Source organism: Populus euphratica, unplaced genomic scaffold (genome assembly GCF_000495115.2).
Source record: "Populus euphratica unplaced genomic scaffold, PopEup_1.0 scaffold32.1, whole genome shotgun sequence".
Lineage (NCBI taxonomy): Eukaryota > Viridiplantae > Streptophyta > Magnoliopsida > Malpighiales > Salicaceae > Populus > Populus euphratica.
In genome coordinates, this window is record NW_011499861.1 from 33,486 (window position 1) to 56,447 (window position 22,962).

General features: G+C 30.6%; 2 protein-coding genes, 1 long non-coding RNA gene and 1 pseudogene across 3 annotated transcripts; all 4 read left to right on the forward strand.

Annotated features, from left to right (window-relative positions):
• Nucleotides 1-63: 63 nt before the first annotated feature.
• LOC105124708 (uncharacterized) lies at nt 64-1,688 on the forward strand. Its single transcript, XM_011024809.1, has 2 exons — nt 64-1,414; nt 1,530-1,688. Exon 1 carries the CDS (start codon nt 473-475, stop codon nt 1,406-1,408), a length of 936 nt encoding a protein of 311 aa, XP_011023111.1. The 5' UTR covers nt 64-472; the 3' UTR covers nt 1,409-1,414; nt 1,530-1,688.
• Nucleotides 1,689-8,921: 7,233 nt separating this feature from the next.
• Nucleotides 8,922-10,461, forward strand: LOC105124707 (uncharacterized). The gene is made up of 4 exons (XR_842103.1): nt 8,922-8,999; nt 9,032-9,130; nt 9,430-9,524; nt 10,379-10,461. It is a non-coding gene; the product is annotated as an uncharacterized LOC105124707 (long non-coding RNA).
• A 5,359-nt stretch (nt 10,462-15,820) lies between these two features.
• Nucleotides 15,821-18,792, forward strand: LOC105124706 (GTP binding protein). Its single transcript, XM_011024808.1, has 6 exons — nt 15,821-16,089; nt 16,163-16,223; nt 16,319-16,454; nt 16,967-17,303; nt 17,706-17,834; nt 17,914-18,792. Exons 1-6 carry the CDS (start codon nt 15,987-15,989, stop codon nt 18,384-18,386), a joined length of 1,239 nt encoding a protein of 412 aa, XP_011023110.1. The 5' UTR covers nt 15,821-15,986; the 3' UTR covers nt 18,387-18,792.
• A 635-nt stretch (nt 18,793-19,427) lies between these two features.
• Nucleotides 19,428-21,318, forward strand: LOC105124937 (elongation factor 2-like; annotated as a pseudogene).
• Nucleotides 21,319-22,962: the final 1,644 nt, after the last annotated feature.

A 22,962-nucleotide genomic window follows, 5' to 3' on the forward strand; every position in this document is an offset into this window, starting at 1 on the left:
AAGAAAAGTATAACATAAGCCATTGTAAAGAAAACAAGTAAAGAAAGCGACTTTTGCAGTCGGTTGAATTCTGGGTAGCTAAATTCAAGGGGAGAGATAATTCCATCTAAGACTGGAGAATGGAACCATTCACTTCTTATATAATAAGGGCATAGACTTAACAGATTATGAGATGAACTTTGACCTTAACCCTTCCAAAACCCCAAAACTGTGGCAATTCCATTGAAGCCCATCACATTTTCCATGTCCTTTCTTAACACGCCATCTCCATCTGTGTACTGAAGACGCAACTGACTCAAGCCACGCAACCAAAAACTTCGTTTCGATTGATCTTTCTTCAGAAAAACCTTACGGTTCTAACAAGTACAGCACCAAAAATACATATCTGATACCACCAGTATTCCTGCACAGTTGAAGCTTGGTATATACCTTTTCCCTTTTCTTCTCTTTCAAGAATTACTTGGAAAGAAACATGAAGGAAGAGCAGTTACCATCTTTCAACCATCGCCACAACGACAATAAAAAGAAGACAAGATTGGTATTCAGATTATTGAATTCTCCAGCCGTTTACGTTATCCTTTTACTGCTATCCTACGCACTAGGTTACTTATCAGCTCCAAGCTCCCGCTCTCCACTGCAGCCTTCACCATCTCCAGAAATCTTGAAGGTGCGTGATAACCTCGACACCCAACTCGACAACTTCCGAGTCAAGACTCACTGTGCCGAACCCATTCCACCCCAGCTCGTCCATCAAACAATTCTTGACCGGGTTTTCAACTCCACGTCACCATATGACAATTTTCCTCCCGCGTACGTTAGCGGCCTCCTTAGAGAGAAAAAGTTCAAGGGATGGGGCTCTTACGGTGAAGTTTTTGAACACCTTATCCAAAAAGTGAAGCCTAAAGTGATCATCGAAGTGGGTACTTTCTTGGGCGCATCGGCTCTCCACATGGCCGAGTTGACTCGCAAACTCGGGCTGGACTCACAGATTCTTTGCATAGACGATTTTCGCGGGTGGCCCGGGTTTCGTGACCGGTTTGGTTATGTTAATATGGTAAACAGCGACGTTTTGTTGCTGTACCAGTTCATGCAGAACGTCATTCACAAAAATGCTACTGGGTCAGTTTTGCCAATGCCATTTTCGACCGGGTCGGCCTTGGAGAAATTCTGCGAGTGGGGTGTGTTCGGTGATTTGATAGAAATCGATGCGGGCCATGATTTTAACTCGGCGTGGGCTGATATAAACCGGGCTTACCGGATCTTGAGACCCGGTGGGATAATTTTTGGGCACGATTATTTTACCGCAGCGGACAATAGAGGTGTGAGGAGAGCAGTAAATTTATTTGCTCAGATGAATGGGCTTAAAATCCACACTGATGGGCAACATTGGGTCATTGACTCCGCCTGAATGCAGGTTTGTAAGTCCTTGAGCGTCAAAAAGTTACCGCTGATAATTTTGTGAACTTGAATTTTGTGAATTTCTTAAAGGACACGTGTGTCATGTATGTGCATCTTTTTACCTGTTTCAGCTATGATGGGCCATGCATGGAAAAAATCTTTCATAAGCCACGTATAAGGTTGATGAGGTCTGTTTGGTGTTTGTTAGTGTACAACAAGTAGTAGCTATTTTGGAGCAATAAGTGGAGGATTATTTGGAATGGAATAACAGAGACTTCTATTTTGTTTTGCATGGTTGTTTCCATATCCATAGCCGTCATGCATGTCGGCAATGGTGCACATTCAATCCTTTCTATTTAATTTATGAGGTTTATTGCTCATCAGCCCAGCTGTTGCCGAATCAGAGTGATTTACCGGCAACAATGGCTTACCATCTCGACTGAATTGAAATCATTTAATGCTAAGTTGATGAGCACATTGATTCCAATGATTTTTGAAAAACATGAGCACCGTGCGAGTTGATATTGATGGATAAAGATTTAATCCTTTTTTTTAACACAAAACCCATAAAAGTTATGAACACATTTTTTTCAGTAAATTTCCAACATATTTCCGAGGTTGGGTTGGGAACCCGAGTCCAGATGGTGGCTAGGCATGCCAAAACCTCGGTACATAGAGCTCCATTTCAGCATTTTTTTGTAGGCTCGGGCTCACTACTCCAGCCTAGTTTTAAAGAGTAAATCTTGATTTTGTTTTTAAATTTAAAAATATTTTTTGAATATTTTTTTTTATGCTTGTGTAAGAGATGTTCTTCTTATTAATAATTTTTAATGTTTATGTAAGAGATATTTTTTTTTAATTTTTTACTTGTATTCCTACGGGTAAGATAATTTAAATTAGTTTATAGTTTTATATTAGCCATTATTTTTGTTCTATTTTAACACAACCAACTCTATTAATCTTTGTAATTAGTTTAGTTTTCAAGAGTTTAACCTATCAACTATTGACACGACTAAAATGTTGATATCTTCTCCCAAGTGCAGGAGTGTAAGAAATGAAGTGGCTGATTTTGAAACAAACACCATCTCAATTTGTGTATTACTTTTTTATTTTTTATTTTTGAATGCAATATTGTGGTGCTTATTTGTCAAAAACAAAAAAGAACTTTTCATTAAAAACAATGCATTTACATTAGAACTATACTTATTTTAAGAAAATAATTATTTTGAGCATCCTATAGTTTTTTTTGCACTTTACCTTCATTGTTTTGAAAATTACAAAAAATATTCTTGATCAACAAAAAATTTTAGATCACATAAAATGACTAAAATAACCCAACATATATTATATCCACAAACACAACAAACAAAAAACACAACCATATCCAATTTCTCTCGTGAGCTTATAATTTATAAATAAAAAATCTCTAAAATTAAAAAAAATCTCAAAATCTAAAATTCTATACAATCAAAGTTTATGAGGGGTTCATATATGATTCTCTTGGAAACAAGGTGTCTATTTGAGTCATCAACTTATGAAATTTATCTCCTATACTTTTGTCATTAAGAATGAGATGACAAACAAATATGTCATCTTAATTTTTTTTTCAAATCAAGACTTTAATAATCAAGTTAATGAGTTTAGTTGTTGTTAAATTATTGCTATTTTCTTAGAATATAAATTGTATTACTCAATTAAATAATAATGCATAAAATTCAGGTTACTATGGAACTCATAAATCCTAAAACTTCAAGTTATTTCTTATTCAAACTTTAATGTTCATAATCTTAAAGGGTTTTATGGAACTCATAAATCCTTAAGTTTAAAACCCTAAAACTTCAAGTTATTTCTTATTTAAACTTTAATGTTCATAATCTTAAAGGGTTTAGGAAAGGGGAAAACAATTTGGATTGTTTTCTTGAAAACTCAAAAAAATCCCCAAATTAAAAATTATGGTTACTGCTCATTTGACCCTAGTTTTTTATTCTTTTATTGTAACATGTTTAATTAATGTTTAAGCAACTTATATTAACTTTGTTAAACCATGGTTTAGCTTAATAAAACCTAAAATTTGCCTTATGGGTTACTATTAATTTGTCCACAATCATTTCTAATATTCATTCATGTTAAATTCTACCATAATTATTCTTGTAATGTTAGTTTTGAATCACCATAATAGGAAACAAAATGCCTAGCATTATTATACATTATGGAGTTACTTTATTCATTATGAAAAAAAAATTCTCTAAATATATGTCTTCCATAGATATCTTATCCATATACAAGTAAGTTTACAATGTAGATTTGCATGTTTTTACTATAAAGGATGAAAAAGATAATAAAATAGTTAATAATGCATCGATGATGCAAATCTTGAATATGCAAGAAGTAAAAGGAGAGGAAGAAATCCATAATTATATTGATGTCGATAAAAATGTTGCTTTATTAACTATCAAAATGTCTAAGTATTATACAGATAAACCAAATATTGTTGGGGGATCTATTAGAATAAAATACTTTCCAGACTGTAATGATAGAAATTAAGTTACACTGATTGTTGAAGAAAAAAGTTTAGATTTTAATAAAAAAGATGATGATGATGTTGTTATAGGTGTTGGAAAGGGTGAAACTACAATAGTGAAAAGCTATGGTGATGGTGTTAAAGTAATTGATGGTGTTAGTATGGTTATTGGAGAGGTGCAACTATAGTTATTGATGTTAATATCAGAAGTTGTGTTGTTGATTTCAAATGGATGTTAGTGATTCTAATGAAGATGCGTGTGTTGTTGGTTTGGGTGTTGGTATGCATATTGATATGGGTAGTTTATATTATAATTTAGGACATCATAGGGCTAGATTTAGTAAAGAGGATGATATTGGATGTGAAAAAGATTATCAAGGTAATGATTTTAGTAAAAATGTTGAGGATTATATTTTCTTAGATGATAAATTATTTAAATTCTTAAATGCAAATAAAGATGAATAAATTGATACCTTGCAAGAAGATATTTGCTTTAGCCAAACATTCGAGTTAAAAAGTGATGAGGAAAATATTGATGTTAAAGCTAGTGAAAATTATTATAGTAGTAATGAAAATGACAATGATGAAAATGGTAGTGATGGAAAGAAGCAACCAAAAAAAAAATTATTTATCTTACAAATAGATTTAAGTATAAAACATTTAAAGTGAGTGGTGATGGATTAATTAAATTTACCAAATGCAAAATTTTCATTAATATCATTCACTTCATAAATGTTCTTAAAGAATATAAAGTGAAATATGACTATTATAAGAAAAGATACATTAATTAGAAGGAGATCATAAGAAAAGATACATTAATTAGAAGGAGAATATTAGAGCTACATGCATGGGTGACGATTATGTGTGGTGAATATATGCTTTTTCAATTTTTGGTAACAAGACTTTGCTTTGAGAAAGGAGAAACATAAGGATGATTCTAAATAGTACTATAGAATATATTTATATGATGGTTAAAAAAAGATTTATATTGATTTGGATTAAAAAAAATGCTCCTGTGGCGAATGAATGATGATTAAAATTTCATTAAAATATGTAATACCTTGTTTAAAACATAAGAGAATTGAAATTAAAGATTTCTAATATGTACTACCTTGTTTAAAACATAAAAGAATTGAAATTGAAGATTCCTAACATGTACTACCTTGTTTAAAACATAAAAGAATTGAAATTGAAGATTTCTATCATACATATTACACTATGGAAACAATTAAGAAGACATACCTTGAGATTATTTACCTATAGTACTATTTAGAATCATCCTTATGTTAGGGATTGGATTATGAACCAAAGGTTGTATTGGATTATTTACCTATAGTACTATTTACCTATAGTGTTATTTACCTATAAACCAAAGGTTGTATTGGATTATGAAGATGGAGATATAATTGTACTGCCCTCAAACCTAAAAAGAAGTGTGCATCAACCAATAAAGAATAAAAGAAAAGAAAGTGAAAAAAAAAAGACTTAGAAATGTCAAAAAAAAAGTTGTCATCCTCGAGTGTAATAATTACAAACAATATAAATATTATTTCAAGATATGCTATATAAACAATACCACCCAACTTAGTGACAATGGTGGTAAATTATCTAGAGGTGTGAGAGGATTTAGTGGTGATGTGAGGGATTTAGAGAATCTGGTGGTGTTATGGGAGAAATTAGGGATGCTACGAAAGGAACTAAAAGTGTTATACAAAAATTTATTAGTCACATCAAGGGATCCAAAGAAACAATCAATTTTTAGAGAATAAACAACACTATTGAAAAATGCTTAATAAGTTCCAAAAATAGCAAAACTAGTATAGATGACAGAAATGGTGTTAGTATATCATCCTCTCTATTCTTAGAGGATATATACAAATGATTCTCTAACATATTATTTATGATAATTCTATTAGTTTAATAATTTACTTTTATCCAATCAATTCTTTTTTTTTAATTGTATTTTGCTTGATTTACATTGCATTTTGCTCAATTTACATCCTCTTAATAATTTACATTTATCCAATCAATTCTTTTTTTTTTTAAATTGTATTTTGCTCAATTTACATCCTCTTATCATTCAACATAAATAAACTATTTTAAATGAAGAACATTACCTTGTTTATGATGTGTTTTATATGCCAAGCTATATTCAATTATGCAATAAGAGTAATATTATATTATTTATGTATTACTATTAATGACATTAATGACATGTTATAAGATGTTCAAGTTATGTTTTAGAACAATATTAATGCAATATTGTTATTTAAATTTATTTCATGTATTCATTTTATTTATTCAACATTAATATTATAATAATTATAAACATTAGAATTGCTCACAATAAATTAGTTACCATCATCAACTTAACTCTTGCAATGCTAAGCTCTATATTATTATAATTTTTTATTCAACTTTATGTAAATCATTTTTAATTCTCTTTATCATTCACGACCGTCTTATTTAAAAATTTTATCTTCTAGCCATTCATGGTAATTAATTACGTTTTGCAGGAAACATCTTGTCTAGTAACACAAACAATTTTTCATCCGTTAAGGAGTTATATTTATTACATAAGATAAAATAAATGTACTTAATTAGTTAAATGTTATAAACTTAACTTAATAAAGTAAACTGATTTTTTCATCTTATTTAAAAAATTGAGAGTTCAAGACAATAACACTTGTAAGAGATTGTGTTGATATATAAGTCATTAGAATAAAATTAATTGGTTGATTGTATATAAGTTATTTTTTTATCTATATAATAACTATTTTTTTATTAGTATAAATATGTAATATATGTGTAATTTAATTATCATTCATATTAATCAAACAAATTATATCATAAATTTTTATTTCTTTACTTGTATTATTACAAGTAAGAAAATTTAAATTAGTTTATAGTTTTATTATAGCTAATCATTCTCATGGTTAGTTTTCAAAAATATTTAACCTATTACTTGTCAAGAAATGAAGCGACAGATTTTGAAACAAATACCATCACAATTTGTGTAAGTTTTTTTTTATGATTAGTCTTCAAAAGAATTTAACTATTGTTTGGCAAGAAATGGAATGGTAGATTTTGAAACAAACACCATCTCAATTTGTGTTATTCTTTTTTATTTTCTACTTTTTAATAGAGTATCATGGTGTTCATTTGTCAGAAATGAAAAAGAGTTTTTCATTAAAAAAAAACTTATTTACATTAAAATATATATTTTTAATAATAAAATGAAACAACAATTTTATGATAATAACTTCAATGTATTTTTGGTACTTAAGATGATTTTAGTAAAATTTAAAATTTGTATAAAAATAAATTGTATATCATAAAAAAAAATACTGCTTATGAACTTATAAATATATATAGATAAATAACACAAATATATATATATATATATATATATATATATATATGTGTTAATTTTTTACAATCATATACATTGTGTGTGTGTGTGTGTGTGTGTGACACTATTTCTCATATACTAAAAGATTTGGGGTAATCCTAGGTGTTTCATTGTTTATATAGAAAATAAAGTATTTTAATTTTTAAACTTTTCTATTGAATAATCATTCTAGGACCTAATTTGATAAAAATAGGCTTGAAATTATTTTTACATACCAAATTTTAAAAAATAATATCTAAAATGTTAAACACACAAAAAAAATTCATATAATCCCAAATTCTTAATAATTTTTATTTTAATTTAAAAAATTATTTTTTTATTTTTTAGTTATTGGTTTTGAGGGAAGAGAAAGAAATTCATTTAAAAATGACACAGGAAGACAAATTTGTTAGTTTAGTCATTTTTTAGTGATGAAACTCGTTATTTTTTGTGTTAATGAATTCTATTTAATGAGAAAATTTTAATAACGATATTTTTTTTGCTTATCTAATTATCCCTAAAAAGAGAGATCAAGTTCACTTTATATTTTTATTATTGAGCTAATTTTGATTATTTTTTTGAATGATTCTAGGATATACTAAGATTATTGGTTGGTTCATTTTTGAATGATTTTAGGATATACTAAGATTATTGGTTGGTTCATAAAGAGTTTAAGGTGGTTTTGAGATTTTTTTGAATGAAAATAACTTGAAATATAAAATTTATATATTTAAAGAATTCTTTTTTAATATTTTAACCACCACAATGGTGATTAACATCTTAAGCCAGAGTCTAGTGTGCAATACATTGCTTAGTTGTTTCTTGTTTATAAAAAAAGGATGGAAAACAGGTCATGCATCCTTAAAAATAAAATAAATAAGTTAGCCTACATGTGTGGGCTCTTATTTTTATCCTTTTGATTTTTTATTTTTTTTTAAAAAAATTTTAGTTCTTATTAAATTTTTTTATTTTTTATTTTATCCTTCATTTTTTTTTATTTGATGATGATTTGAAGATGATGATAATAATGATAATAACAGTTTTTTTAGTTTTTAATTCAAAAAATCAGTTTTGGGCTCTCATTTTTATCCTTTTGATCTTTTGATTTTTTTTTAAATTTGTTTTAGTTCTTATTAAATTTTTTTATTTTTTATTTTATCCTTCAATTTTTTTATTATTTGATGATGATGACGATTATGATAACAAATTTTTTAGTTTTTAATTCAAAAAATCAGTTCAACTTGCTTTATTTATAACAAAAAATAGACATGAGTTATGTTTTTGCACCTCCTAGAAAAACATTAGCTAGCCCACGTGTTTGGACTCTTAGTTTTGGATTTTTTTTAATTATTTTATTTTTTAATATCAAGTTTTTATTGATTTTTTTTTAATTTTATTATTTAATAGTTGTTATTTAAAGATTTTTTTTTTTTTAAAATCAAAACAAAGGTTACCTTACCTAGTCCATGGGCTAAACTACCTAAGCAACAACCCAATACCTTGGCTGGGTTAGAAATGGAGATAATAGAGTTGTAACGGGACTATATCTTCTGGCCCATCAAGCTTAAGAAACCATTTAGTTCACGTTTCCACTTTCCACTCGTTATCTTTCCCTCTGACGCTGTAGTCCTCGGAATATCTCTCTTCACTCTTCTATCTCGGAGATTGTATGTCGGTAATCGGTCCAAGGTTCCTGGATTCATTGGTAGTATCGGTCCAAGGTTCCTGGATTCATTGGTAAATCTTCATTTGAATGTGTTGGGGATAGAAACAGAAGCAAAATAATTCACTTTCCAACTGCTTTCTTCAAGAAACATAAGGTAAATCACCCATTTTTCTGATCTATTATTTTTCTCTATTCAAGCTCTTGTTTTGGTCCTTCTCTAACTTTGATGAATCAATTACTGTAAAGTTTTTTAAATTTTTTTTATTATATAATTTTAATGTGAACCCATTTGCATGTTGCCAAAATACATGATCCAATCATCGAAGAAAACCTGTTTCTTTTTTGATGTTTATTGTTAACTAAAGAATGAAGTATTAGCCTCTTACTTGTATTTGCCCCTTGTTAGTTTGTAGCAAGTTTTGGGCTTTTTAATTCTTGATTATTTCTTATTAGATGGTAGATCAATATTGCGTTGGTTTCTTTCTGGTGTTTTCATGTCTTGTTGGAGCTTTAGATGCTAGTGCTGGCGATGCTGATCCCATTTACAAGTAGATTTTGAGCTTTCCTTCAATTCGTGTTTTACTACATGGGCATCTAGTTCTGTTTATTTGTGTTCTTCAGTAATGTTATTCATCATCCGTGCACCAATGTAATAAAAGGAACAAATCTAGCTCTTAGTATAATGCTACTACATGAATTGCCCAAATGGATATGTTGAGAAAGGAAGTTTTGAACCTGTAAATGTGATTTGCACCCTTAAATGTGTCTGTTTCTCTCACATTGGGACATCTATTGTGCACTAGAGAGTAGAGATATGGCAGGGCTCTTGTCCATGCTATTATATTCCTGTGCTTCCATCACTTTGGGTCGTATGCATTGAGAGATCATGTACAGATTAATTTTCATGGACAATTATGGATGCGCTGGACATTTAGAAATGGTCTTTCTCATCTTTTCCCACTTGTTTCAGCAGCCTAACAGTACTAGCTGCAAGCAGTCTCTGTTGAGCTGTTTCTCATATCTTTGGTATTTGGTTCTGCAATTTTGGTCTTCCCCTGGGCCCTGAATTTATTCGATGTACATTCTGGTCAACAAAGATTTTCTTACTGGGTATACACATGAACCATTGCAAAATTTCTTCAAGTTTGTTTTATGTTGGTATCTTTTCCATGATTTTATAGTTCACGTGTTCAAATTACCGGATTACAATTTTCAATCCTTAGCAGCACCCTTCATTAATGTTTATGTTATCCTAAACAACCTGATTACATGCCCTTTGTACATTCTGTTTTTATTCTCTTCTCATTATCTGCTGTTGAATTAAGTAATTTTACGCTTATTTATAGTCTCCTATAATCTCCATTGTGTGCATGCTGAAATAATTTGGATGTTTTGAAATTAGGACTTGTGTTGGACAATGTGAAAAATCTGGATGCGTGGGGCAAAGATGCTTTTCACACAATTTTTTATTTTTTTTTTCCAGATGGTGTCGCCATTGATTTTTTTTTTTTTTTCCAGATGGTGTCGCCATTGATGGTCCATGGCTCAAGCAAAAACCTCTTTACTTGCATTGGAAAAAATTGGATTGCCAGAGTGATTGTGGTCAAGGTTGTTGATCCCGTTCTAGTTGGCCTTTCGTTTTTATTATGGAAACAATATATTTCGATTCCAAAGCATTTTAATGTGTTGTTTCAAGTTCTATATTGTGTATCTGTGTGTGTGTGTGTGTGTGTATAATTTAAAAATATTAATTCAACATGATAAGAAAATCCAAATAAACTTTCAATTAGCAAGAGTTTAAACCTAACATCATGATGCAACAAATAAATGAACTCCACCAGACTTAAAAATTGTATGAGAGAATGACAGAAGAGGGTCTAAGACAAATTTGTTCTTTGTTGTTGCTAAAACAGAACAAACAAAAGCAAAGATGCCAATTAAAGTGTACAATGAACACTATATAATTATTTAGAGTAATCAATTTTATGAAATTAAAAAAAATATTTCATTAACAAAGTCAAAAAGAAAAACATTTTACGAACAATATATAATTATTCAAGTAATCAATTTTAACATCATGTGATGCCATTGGAACCTTCAAAATATTGAGCAAACCCCTTATCTTAGTTACTTCATTTTAAAAATAATAAATTAAAAATTTTGCTTTCTCCATGATCATGTCAACGAGTTTAATTAGGGTTCCCCCCATAGCTTGAGCAAAAGGTCCCTCGGCAAACATATCGAAAGATGATAATTCAGGTACATTGCCTCTCTCTAGAACGAAATCAACAGCTTCTTCGATTGCTCTTCTACCTTAGCATACCCCACAGAAAACAATTTTATATGTAACGACACCTAGAGCCTCAGCCTTCTCTAACATTTCTCTGAAAAGTTTCACAGCTTCTTTTGATCTCTTCTGTCCAAATCGGGCTTGAATTACAGGGTTCAGAACTATGTCTTTAATCTGAATGGTTCTTAGGAGTTTAGTTGCAACCTTAACTCTACCTGCCTTGCACTGTCCTGCAATCAGGGTCCCATATGTTACAATGTCTGCTTCACACCCATCAGAAGCCATAGTTTGCACAATATCTGCCGCCTTTTTTTATATCCCAACCTTGTAGAAGTGCGCAAGCAGGAAGTTGTAGGTGAATTTCTCAAGCCTCAACCCTTCCATTATCATCTGGTCCATCAAACGAGTAGCCACTTTGATTCTCTCGTTTTAACAAAGGCCATGAATTTCTGGAAACCCCATGGAGTTCCATCTGGTCAAAAATCTCCTTTGCTTCTGCAAGCCTTTTGTTTTCTTGCAAAAAACACCAATCAAAGTATGATAATTTATAACACTTCTTGCATAAAGACTTGCTTCCATTTCCATTTAATAAGAAATTATAAAAAAAAGAGTATTTTCCACTGCCCTAATTAAATTCATTTTTCATGACAGTAAGAAACTCAAGAATCTCATCTGCATGTGTTTGTAAATTAGGGATGGTCATCCCTAACTTAAAAATGATCGTTGTTTATAACTTCATTAAAAAAAAAAAAGCCTTAATGGAATATGTAAAACAAACCCCAAACATTTGGCCTGGAATTTAGATGGGAAAAAAGCCTTAACTTCATTCAATTATTAAACAATTAAAAAAATAAAAAAATAAATAAAAATAAGAGAAATACAAAGATAAGAGAGGGAAGTCTTAGGTTTCATTAATATTGCATGATCACTGTAATCTAAAGGAATAAATTTAATCTAAATACAAGTAAAACAAACCCCAAACATTTTGCCTGGAATTTAGATGGGAAATCCGAAATGATTCAATTATTAAACAATTAAAAAAATAAATAAATAAATAAAAATAAGAGAAATACAAAGATAAGAGAGGGAAGTCTTAGGTTTCATTAATATTACATGATCACTGTAATCTAAAGGAATAAATTTAATCTAAATACAAAGAAATAATATATAAGCTAAACTAAAAGGAAAATAAAAATATTATTCTATTCTTAATAAATAAAAAAAATAACTTATATTTTTTAACATCTTTCCTAAAACTCACAATACGACCAATACAAGTATCAAGAGTTTACAATTAGAAAACAAAAACGACAAATAAAATGTTACTTGATAAAGAAATCTACAAGATACAAAAAACAAAAAACGAAAAGGTAAAGTAAAGGCAAAGTAATGATATCATACTTGGAATGATGATGAGTAAGATGATAATCAATTTCAATGTGCTTAGTTCATTCATGAAAAACCGAGTTATGAACAATCTGAATAGAACTCTGGTTGTCACAATACATAGAAATAAAATGAAAAAAGAAAACTCTTATATATGCAAGGAACCAACATAATAAAAAAATGGCCTAGCGGTGGGAGGGGCTTGTCCCCTTATCTTTCCTAAAACTCACAATGTGACAAATACAAGTATCAAGAGTTTGCAATTAGAAAACAAAAGCGACAAATAAAATGTTGATAAAGAAATCTACAAGATACAAAAAACAAAAAACAAAAAGGCAAAGTAATGATATCATGCTTGGAATGATGATGAGTAAGATGATAATCAATTTTAATGTGCTTAGTTCATTCATGAAAAACCGAGTTATAAACAATTTGAATAGAACTCTGGTTGTCACAATACATAGAAATAAAATGAAAAAAGAACACTCTTATATATGCAAGGAACCAACATAATCAAACAATCTCTTTGGTAATAGATGTTATAACATGATATTTTATTTTAGTTTAAAATTGAGAAACAAAACATTATTTCTTGCTCTTTTAAGCAATAAAAGAGTCACCTAAAAAAAATATAGAAACTAATAACAAACTTAAAATATATAGGATTGCTCTTATGATTAACATTAGAGTATACATGCAGCTCCAATAAAGAGGAGGATAAAAGTAAAAGACTCTTAAAAACTATACCCTGAAGATATCATAAAATACAAAAAATAGTTGTCTAATGAACGATAGTAGGGGAAGCAACAAATTGACTAACAATATGAATAACATATGCAATATCCAGATGAGTAATAATGTGATATACCAAACCCTCAACAATAATACGATATAAAATAGAATATGACAAAAGTAAACCATCAAAAGAAAAATACTTAGGGTTAACTTTAATGAGAGTATCTATAGTCTTATTATTAGTGAGTCTAGCTCACTGAAAAATATGTGCAATATATTTTGATTAGGAAAGAAGATAACATCTAGGTGAGTAGGCTATCTCAATATCCAAAAAATATTGTATATAACCCAAATCCTTCATGTCAAATTGTCTAGCTAACTCTGTTTTCAAAACTAAAATACAATCAATGTCGTTACCAGTAATAATTATATCATCAATAATAAAGATAAAATGATACAACCTGTATTAATACACTTAATAAAAAAAGCAAAATCATGACTACTATAAATAAATCTAAGAAAAGAGATCATAACATAAAGTTTTTATATTTTCTTGAGCTTACAAACATACCTAAAGTCACATGAAACACTAAAAGAGGGCACCATATAAACTTTTTTTTAAAGATTTTCATTTAAAAAAATATTTTTAATGTTTTCTTAAGCTTACAAACATACCTAGAGTCATATGAAACACTAGGAGAAGGTGCCACTACTACAATAAAAATATGAATAATAATCATTTTTATAATATAAGCAAATATCTCTTCATAATTCATATCATATTATTAAGAGTATCTTTTCACAACCAACATAACTTTATATTTCTTAATAGATTCATCAAAATAAATTTTCATCTTATATACGCCATGACAATCTCAGGATTCATTCCTTACCTTGTCGATTAAGGAGGCGTGTAAAAGAATAAGCTTTTGACATAGAAGACTTCTCAGCTTTACGGACTCCTTAACAACAAAAATTTATAACAACCTTTACAACATAATTCGCTGCTGCTTCAGGAAGATAACTACCAGCCTTTAAAATATTGAATTTACATGTTGATAAGACACAAGTAATGAGATAAGATTCCAATTTAAAAATTTTATTTAAACTCTAGAGAACACATAACTCAATATATAAAAAACTACTATTTTAAGACTATTTTGTAGAATAAAACTTTCTACAAATTTGGCAGCAAATTCATTTTTTTTTCAAAACCAAACAAAAAATAAACATCCATAAAAAGATGAAATGATAAAAAGGGATTTCATAATAGTTTTAATTAAATCATTGGCCCACATTGTGGGTTAGATCAAGCTTTTTTACGGTAAAAAAAATCTAAATGTTACTAATATTTTTTTTAATAGAAAAAAATTAAAATCATATAAAAATTGATCCAATATGACTTGGTCGCCTTAGAATGTTCTAAGACAACTCAAATGATGGGTAAAAATATTTTATTAAGATGATATTGTTTTAATAAATATTGAGATAATAACATATTGAATTGATTTGGGTCAACCAGAGTTAATTTACCAATCCGTATACCAAGTCATGAGATCATAATAACCCTATAAAAAGAAAATCAAAATAAATTATGAAACTTAATTTACAATCAATCCAATATTAAAGAATAAATCCGGGAAAAAAACTATAAAAAATAACTTGAATCAACTTAAGTTAACTTATTAAACTTATATTCGAATCATGAGACTAGTACAACTTAATAGATTACAAATAAATTATGAAGTAAAATTTTTAATCAACTCAATATTAAAAAATAATTTTAAAAAAAATTGAATAAAAAAACACAAAAAGATGACTCGAATCAACTATGGTTAATATGCTAAACGTATGACTCAAGTCATAAAATAAATATAACCTCGTAAAAAAGTATACCACATTTTAAAAAAAATTAAATAAAAAAATACAAAAGGATGACTCGAATCAACTATGGTTAATATGCTAAACGTATGACTCAAGTTATAAAATAAATATAACCTCATAAAAAAGTATACCACAACAAAACATGAAGTCTAATTTTAAATCATCTTAATGTTAAAAGATAAAATAAAAAAAAATAAATTAAAAAAAGTCATATCAACTCAGGTTTACCTTTTGAACCTACAACTTAAATCATAAAACAATGATAACTTCATAAAAAGTAAATAAAAATATTATAAGGCTTCATTTTTAATATTGGATGGTTAAATTAAAATAAAAAAATAAATAAAAAACTTAAAAAAAAAACTTCTACAAAACTATTGGATGATTAAATTAAAATAAAAAAATAAAATAAAAAAATAAAAAAAAAACTTAAAAAAAAAACTTCTACAAAACTAACAAAAGGTACAGTCAAACCTTTTCCTTATTTATCATTATTTTTTTATAATTTTATTATGAGAATATATTTTCACTTTTAAAAAAACACGATGACATGGGAAAATGTGATTGCTGCAAGAATCGTCTTAACTTCCAAAAGGGTAAAACTGTCCAGGGAGATCTCTACTGTAGCGGGAATAAATCAGGAATTCTGCAGCGGAACTTGTGTTTTAACTGATTTTTATAGGTTTTCAAGAAATTTTCTTAAGATCAACGAAAAATGAGTGAAGAAACTAAATCATCAGATTTTGCATCACTTGAGACCCGACCAGGCATCTTGTTTATCGGATCCTCTAACGTTGGCAAACGCACTCTCGTCTCAAGTAACCTTCCCTTGCTCTCCCTATCTCTATTTGACTGGTTCTTCGATTATTGATTAATGAAAATTAATTGCAGGGTTGCTGTCAATTGATTTGGAAGACGCATTTGACTCATCAAACCAAGTTTTCTCACATGGGTTAATTTATCTGCTTGTTTTTCATTTTTTATGATTTTTCTTTTGCAATTATGTAGTAATGGTACTTAATGGGTTCGTTTTGGTTTTGTGAATAGATGGAGTATTAATACAAAGTATTACACAGCTGATGTTTCTCTATGGATAGCTCATCTTCATGAAGGATTTTCAATTGGATCACTTCCAATTTATAACAAGCTTGCTGCTTTGGTTATGGTTTTTGACCTGAGTGATGTTAGTAATTTAGTTTCTTTGTCCTATATTTGTGATAGTTTTTAATGCAGTGTTTAAATTGGTAGTGATGCAGATGCTGCGGTACTCAATTTGAGAAAGCCGTAAAATTTTGAATTTTGATGGAAGTCATGCTTTTTTTTGTTAGATTCAAGTGCTTAAATCTCAAATGCTTCAAAAACCCGTTTTCAGAAAGGTTTAAAGTTTCGAACTTTGATGCAAAGTAGGTTTCTTTTGTTGTTGTTGTTATTTTTAAATTGTTAAAAGTTGCGAATGCTTGAAAACCATGTTGGAGAAAGGTTTAAAGTTTCTATCTTTGATGCAGAGTTCTTTTGTTGGTTTTTATAGTTTAATTTGAAAATGTTTCATATGGAAAAGCAAGGTTCAATCTTTGATTTAAAATATGCTTCTTTTTGTTGACTTCAAGTGCTTAAACTCCAAATGCTTCAATTTGGGGAAAACTATATAGTTACAATGTTTGATGTAAAGTAATTTTTCTATTGAATTATGTGCAGTTGTCATCTTTTGTTGCACTTAAGGATTGGGTAGCTGGAAATGATATTAGCAAGTTTGAGATATTGTTGTGTATTGGAAACAAAGTTGATCGGATTCCTGGTCATCCTGTTCATGCTGAATATAGAAGACAGCTAAGGGAAATTGGAGAGTCAGGATCTTTTGATGATCTGAATATAGAGGTTGATGAGTTTGGAATTTCTGAGACTGAAGGAAGTAGTTTGTTGGGTGATGAAGAAGAGCCATCACGGGAGATCAAGAGGTCATGTATTGAATGGTGCACTGATCATGGAATTGAATACATTGAAGCTTGTGCTTCCAATGTTGATTTTGACAAATGTGAGTACCATCTATCTTCAGCTTGACTATGCAATATGTAGTTTTCCCAGGTCACAATCATGATGTCAATGCTAATCAGGCTACCTACATTTTGATATATCTATCTACCTTTTGGGGGGATAAATGGTTTAGTGGTTTATGCATGGGGTCAATAAATTTGTAGAATTTTGGATTAGGACATTCACTCTTCAATATGGATTGAAATTGAGATTTTGTAGAGAAAGATAAGTAGAAAAAGATCATGACAGGGTATTTATGGTGATTATCATTGAATTTAGTCATAGATACGAGTGATGAAAGATTAACCAGGGAATAAACAGTAGTTGTAAAGTTACAACTAATATTAAATCTGTATGCATCTCACTTTTGTTATCTAGGAGAGTTACAATGTTGTTCTCGCAGGTTTATTGGTTGATGGGGACTCACAAGGAGTAGAACGTCTATATGGTGCTCTTTCTGCTCATATGTGGCCAGGAATGATCCTGAAATCTGACAATAAGATAATCCAACCAACATTACCTGATAAAGAAGGTTTGGCACGACACCATCATTAAATCCACATTCTTTATTGTTAATTGAAATGCTAAATGAAATGTACTCATGCACCCAGAAATCTCGGAAGATGAATCTGATTATGAATTAGAGTATGAAGTACTATCTGGTGGCTCAGCTGAACCATGGGATGACACATATGGAGGATGGGTTTCTGCAAATGGTAGAACTGCCATTCCAGATGAAGGGGGATCAGTTACTGAAAATAATTATGTCAAAGAAGGTGAGAAAGAAAATAGAGAAAAGTTTGATAAAGAAGAGATGCAGCCCTCATCATCGGCAACACAATGGCAAGGTGATAAGAGAGCAGTGCCTGATGTACAAGAACCTTGTGAAAATGGAGAGTCGGATGAAGTTACGCCTTTTGACTTTGAGGATTTGGAACAGTTGATGTCTGAGATAGGGAATGTGCGTGATAACTTAAGGTTGATGCCTGATTTTCAAAGGAGGGAAATGGCTGCGAATCTGGCCATGAAAATGGCTGCCATGTTTGGAGGTGGCAGTGATGTTGATGATGAGGAAGTTGAGTGATCAGATGTATTTGCATGAACTAAGTGGTTTAATTTGTATCCTTGTGAAGTCTAGTTCGTGGTGATTTTGGGATGGTAATACGTTCAACCATCTACAAGGTAAAACTACAAGATAAAACAAATGTACTGAAATTTTGTGTTGGCCACTCGATTCCATTGGTGGATTTACTCTCCAGCTTCATAAGGTGGTTGCCGAGATGACCCATATTTTGTGCTCAATCATGTTTAGATATTGGGCGTTAGATGATCTCCCCATGTTTGTAGAAGATACGAGTCCAAGGTCTTGTCTTGTTATTATAGGAACGGAAACCTTAATTACGTGGATTGATATTCCAACACTTTTGTTGTTACAAGTAGCTAACCAGATGAATTTGGTTTCTATATTCAATTTAGGACTTGCATCAAACCCACTTCAACGCCTTAAATTTCATTTACATATCAAACCTGTGTAAGGTTGGGTTTTGTGCAGAGACATTTAAAATTTGGAAGCTTCTTTGCAGTTATTAAGGATGGCATACAGTGAGAAGATGCATGAAGAGATGACATCTTGGTAGGGTAAGTTCTTAGGAAAGGTGGCCTGGTCACTAAATTGGGTCATAAAGTGGAAACTATACAGATGTTGAAGGCTGGTCGCTTAAGCAATTGAGTTCTCTGTATCCTTCCATGCTCGTTTATTTGCCTAGGCAGTTGTTGCTTGGTCCTTTAGTGCTTTGCAATTATGCTTGGGAGAAAAAAAAAAAAAAGGCATTGCCTTTTCCTGTCAATCTTTGATGTATGAGATATTTACAATCTTTTCCTCGAAGATAACCTTGGGTTTGTGATCGACTATGATGTGAAGATGGTGTACTTTTTGTAGGACAAAAGAACAATCACCCTTAACCTCATTTGGAATATCACCATTTTCCAACCTTGGATTCATTAGAATGGATAAAATGCACAAGATAAGGGCTAAGGCATCTACTTTCTGCTTTCTCTCCTCGTCTCCTGATTTTTTTCGAATGTACCTATTCACTATATCTACCCAGGTCGAAATACAGAGAAAATGAGTAGGAAGTTTAAGAAACTGGAATTCGAAATAGATGGCAAACGGGTAGTGGATCAAGAAGAAAATAATTTATAAAGAAATTGCGAGTGCTACAACGTTTAGAAATTAGAATGCAGACAAAACATAATTAAAAAAAAATGAAGAATGAGAAAGGAAATGAAAAAGGGGGATATATAGATGCTGGATGATTGCCCATGCTAGAATCTTGATTTTTACTATAATTCATGCAAAAGTCGAAGGACGGTATCAAATTTCAATGAGCCTTTATAAGTTTTCTTGATAGAAAAGGAATCTTCACAAGCAAAAGGGTGAAAATTTGACTTGAAGTACCTCTCCTCCATTGCTAGTGGAAGTTTCAGAATCTAGACGCAGAGACAATCAAAAGGGTGATTAAAGAACTAATTAAAGAATTAAAAAAATAGTAACTCATCATATTATGGATAAGATACCCTACAATTTATTGGTTTTGATTTTCAATTGTAGTCAATTGGTTGAGTTAATAATATCTTTTGGAGTTCTGATAATCTTATCATAAAATGCACGAGATAGGCTCCTCTTGATGATGCTTAGCCAATGCTATCAGGGATTGTGACCCCGAAGGCCCCTGCTTCTGACAAAAGTAGGTTCGTTGTTTTCGGGCGTGTTTTCTCTGGAAAGGTACCCACTGGTCTGAAGGTTGGGATCATGGGACCAAACTATGTCCCTGGTGAGAAGAAGGACACCTGTATGTGAAGAGTGTGCAGAGAACCGTCATTTGGATGAGAAAGAGGCAAGAAACCGTTTAGGATGTGCCTTGTGGCAACACCATTGCCATCGGCGGTTTGGATCAGTTCATCACCAGGAATGCCACTTCAACGAACGAGAAGGAAGTTGATGCCCACCCAATTTGTGCGTGTGGCTGTCCATTGTAAGCTGGCATCTGATCTCCCCAAAGCGGTTGGCCAAGCCTGATCCCATGGTTGTCTGTTCCATCGAGGAATCTGGACGCATATCATTGCTGGAGCAGGAGAACTCCACCTTGAGATCTGTTTGTTTGAAGGATTTGCAAGAAGACTTTGTGGGCGGCATCAAGTCTGATCCTGTTGGGTCTTTCCACGAAACTGTCCAGGAGAAGTTCGGCCGTGTGGTGATGAACAAATCTCCCAACAAGCACATCCCGTCTCTACCTGGAGGCAGGGCCCATGGAAGAAGGCCTTGCTGAGGCTATTCACGTGGGCAGTATTGGTCCAAGAGACGATCCTAAGAATCGCGCCAAGATCTTGTCGGAGGGGTTTGGTTGGGACAAGCATCTTGCGAAGAAAATCTGGTGTGGTGGTCCTGAGACTACGGGACCCAACGTGGCTGTGGATATGTGTAAGGGAGTTCAGTACCCTAATGAAATCAAGGATTCTGTTGTTGCTGGGTTCCAATGGGCTTCAAAGGAAGGTGCCTAGGCTGAAGAAAACAAGAGAGGTATCTGCTTTGAAGTCTGTGATGTGGTTCTCCCTGCTGATGCCATTCACACAACCTTTGGAGGCTGGCACACAAGCAGCTCAGCTTGTTACTGATATCAGGAAACGAAAGGGCTTGAAGGAGCAGATGACACCTCTATCTGAGTTTGAGAACAAGCTATAAGCATTTTACTGTTCTTGTTGAAGCAACGTGCTTGCTCTGTTCTTTGCAGCCTCCTCATTTTGTGATGTTTTGAATTTTTGCTACTTTGGATTAGTAGTATTGGAACAGATGTCATTTTATCAGTCTCATGTTGTGATGAAGTTGGTATGCTTTAAATATTCCTGCATCAATTGGTGCGTTCCTTGATGCTTATCACATTATGAATGTGTTTGTGGTGATTATATCTGCAGTCTTTATGCTATTGGGAAGATCATATTCAGCCAATTGTGCCTTATGACCTCTGAGTTCCTTCAATTTAATGTGAATTTAAATTGTGAATTTCTTTATTTTTTCTATCCTCATTATTTTTGTAATTTTTTTATGGCTAATTAATTAAAATTTATTGAGGAAACGCAAGATCAAAAGAAAGAAAACCAGAATGAAAAAAAGAGAGGCTATTTTCAAATTAGATTAAAAAATTCACTTTAATCTTTTTATTTTTTAAATTATGAACATTACGTCCCTCAATGTATGAGTTTATCTTAACGCTTTTAATAAAAACACTTGGAGCATCAGACATGGAGTTGAATTATTATTATTTTTTATAAAAAATATATTTAGGTGCTATAAACACTTTAAAAATTTATTACTTGAGTTATAGACCTACTAGATTTAATAAATTAATTTTATTTTAATTAGATGATATAATAATAATAATAATAATAATAAATTGATCAATTAAAAAAATAATCATGATAACATGAAAAAAAATAATTCTATTCAATTTTAATCAATTAAATATGAAATGATATATTTGAATAAAAAAATGTTTAAGTTAAACCAAGTTAGTATAACAAATATGTAAATTAGATAATAAAAGGTGAACCAACTCGGATTAACCTGTGGTTTAAGTTATGAGATTAAGATAACCCAATAAAAATAAAAATAAAAAAAATTACAAAACCTTTTTTTTCCTTTTTATTCATTATAATTGCCTCTTTTTTTTTCTTACTTATTCCTTTTACAATTTCATCATTTAATATTTGATTAATTATTAATTGGGCAACGTAATTTGTTTATTTTTTTCCTAATAACTTTGATATTTTGGTAGTTCTTAATTTCTTAAGTATGTGTGTGTCTATATATATATATATATATTGAACTTAATTGAGTCAATGACTCAGACCACAAGTTTGGTTGATTAACATTGGCTTGGTAGAAATCTGACTTAACAATTTTTTTTGTTACATAAATGCTTCTCAATTTATTTAATTAAATTTATGTATAAAATTTTTGAATTTCTATAAATCTATAGATAAAATTCATGAAATTAATAAGAAAAATATTATATTAAATGCATAAGGTGAACATTTAATGTATGAAGATGATAATATTGTTAAATAATATTTATGTAGTCTTATTTATTAAAGGTAGAATAGTACTTTCAGTTTAATCTATATATATTTTATTTGTATTTAGGTTAAGGTTAAACATTCATAATATACAGATTATTCAAAATTCTAATCTCCTTTTTGTGTTTAATCTTAATAATTTTAACATGGTATCAGAGTTGGTTTTATGAAACGAAGCTTAATCCTGAACACAGTTTCGCGAATCCAACGTTAATAATTATTTGTTAAATAAAATTTTTTGGAGTGAGATTTTGTCCCCCGCTTCTGCAAAATGTGATATTTCGTCAGTTTCTGCAATTATTTTGGTATTTCGTCTTCCCTTCAGCTTTTGCAATTTGGTATTTGTGTTCAATTTCTGTAAATTTGTTTTGTGTTTTGTGTTTTGAAGTAATTGTATAATTCTGAGAAGATATTTGTTTAGTTTCTGCAATCTCTGTTCAATTTCTATAATTTGGTATTTTGTTTTCCGTTGCTTTTGCATTCTGGTTCTCTGTGATTATTGATTATGGCTACTGAAAGAGATGATT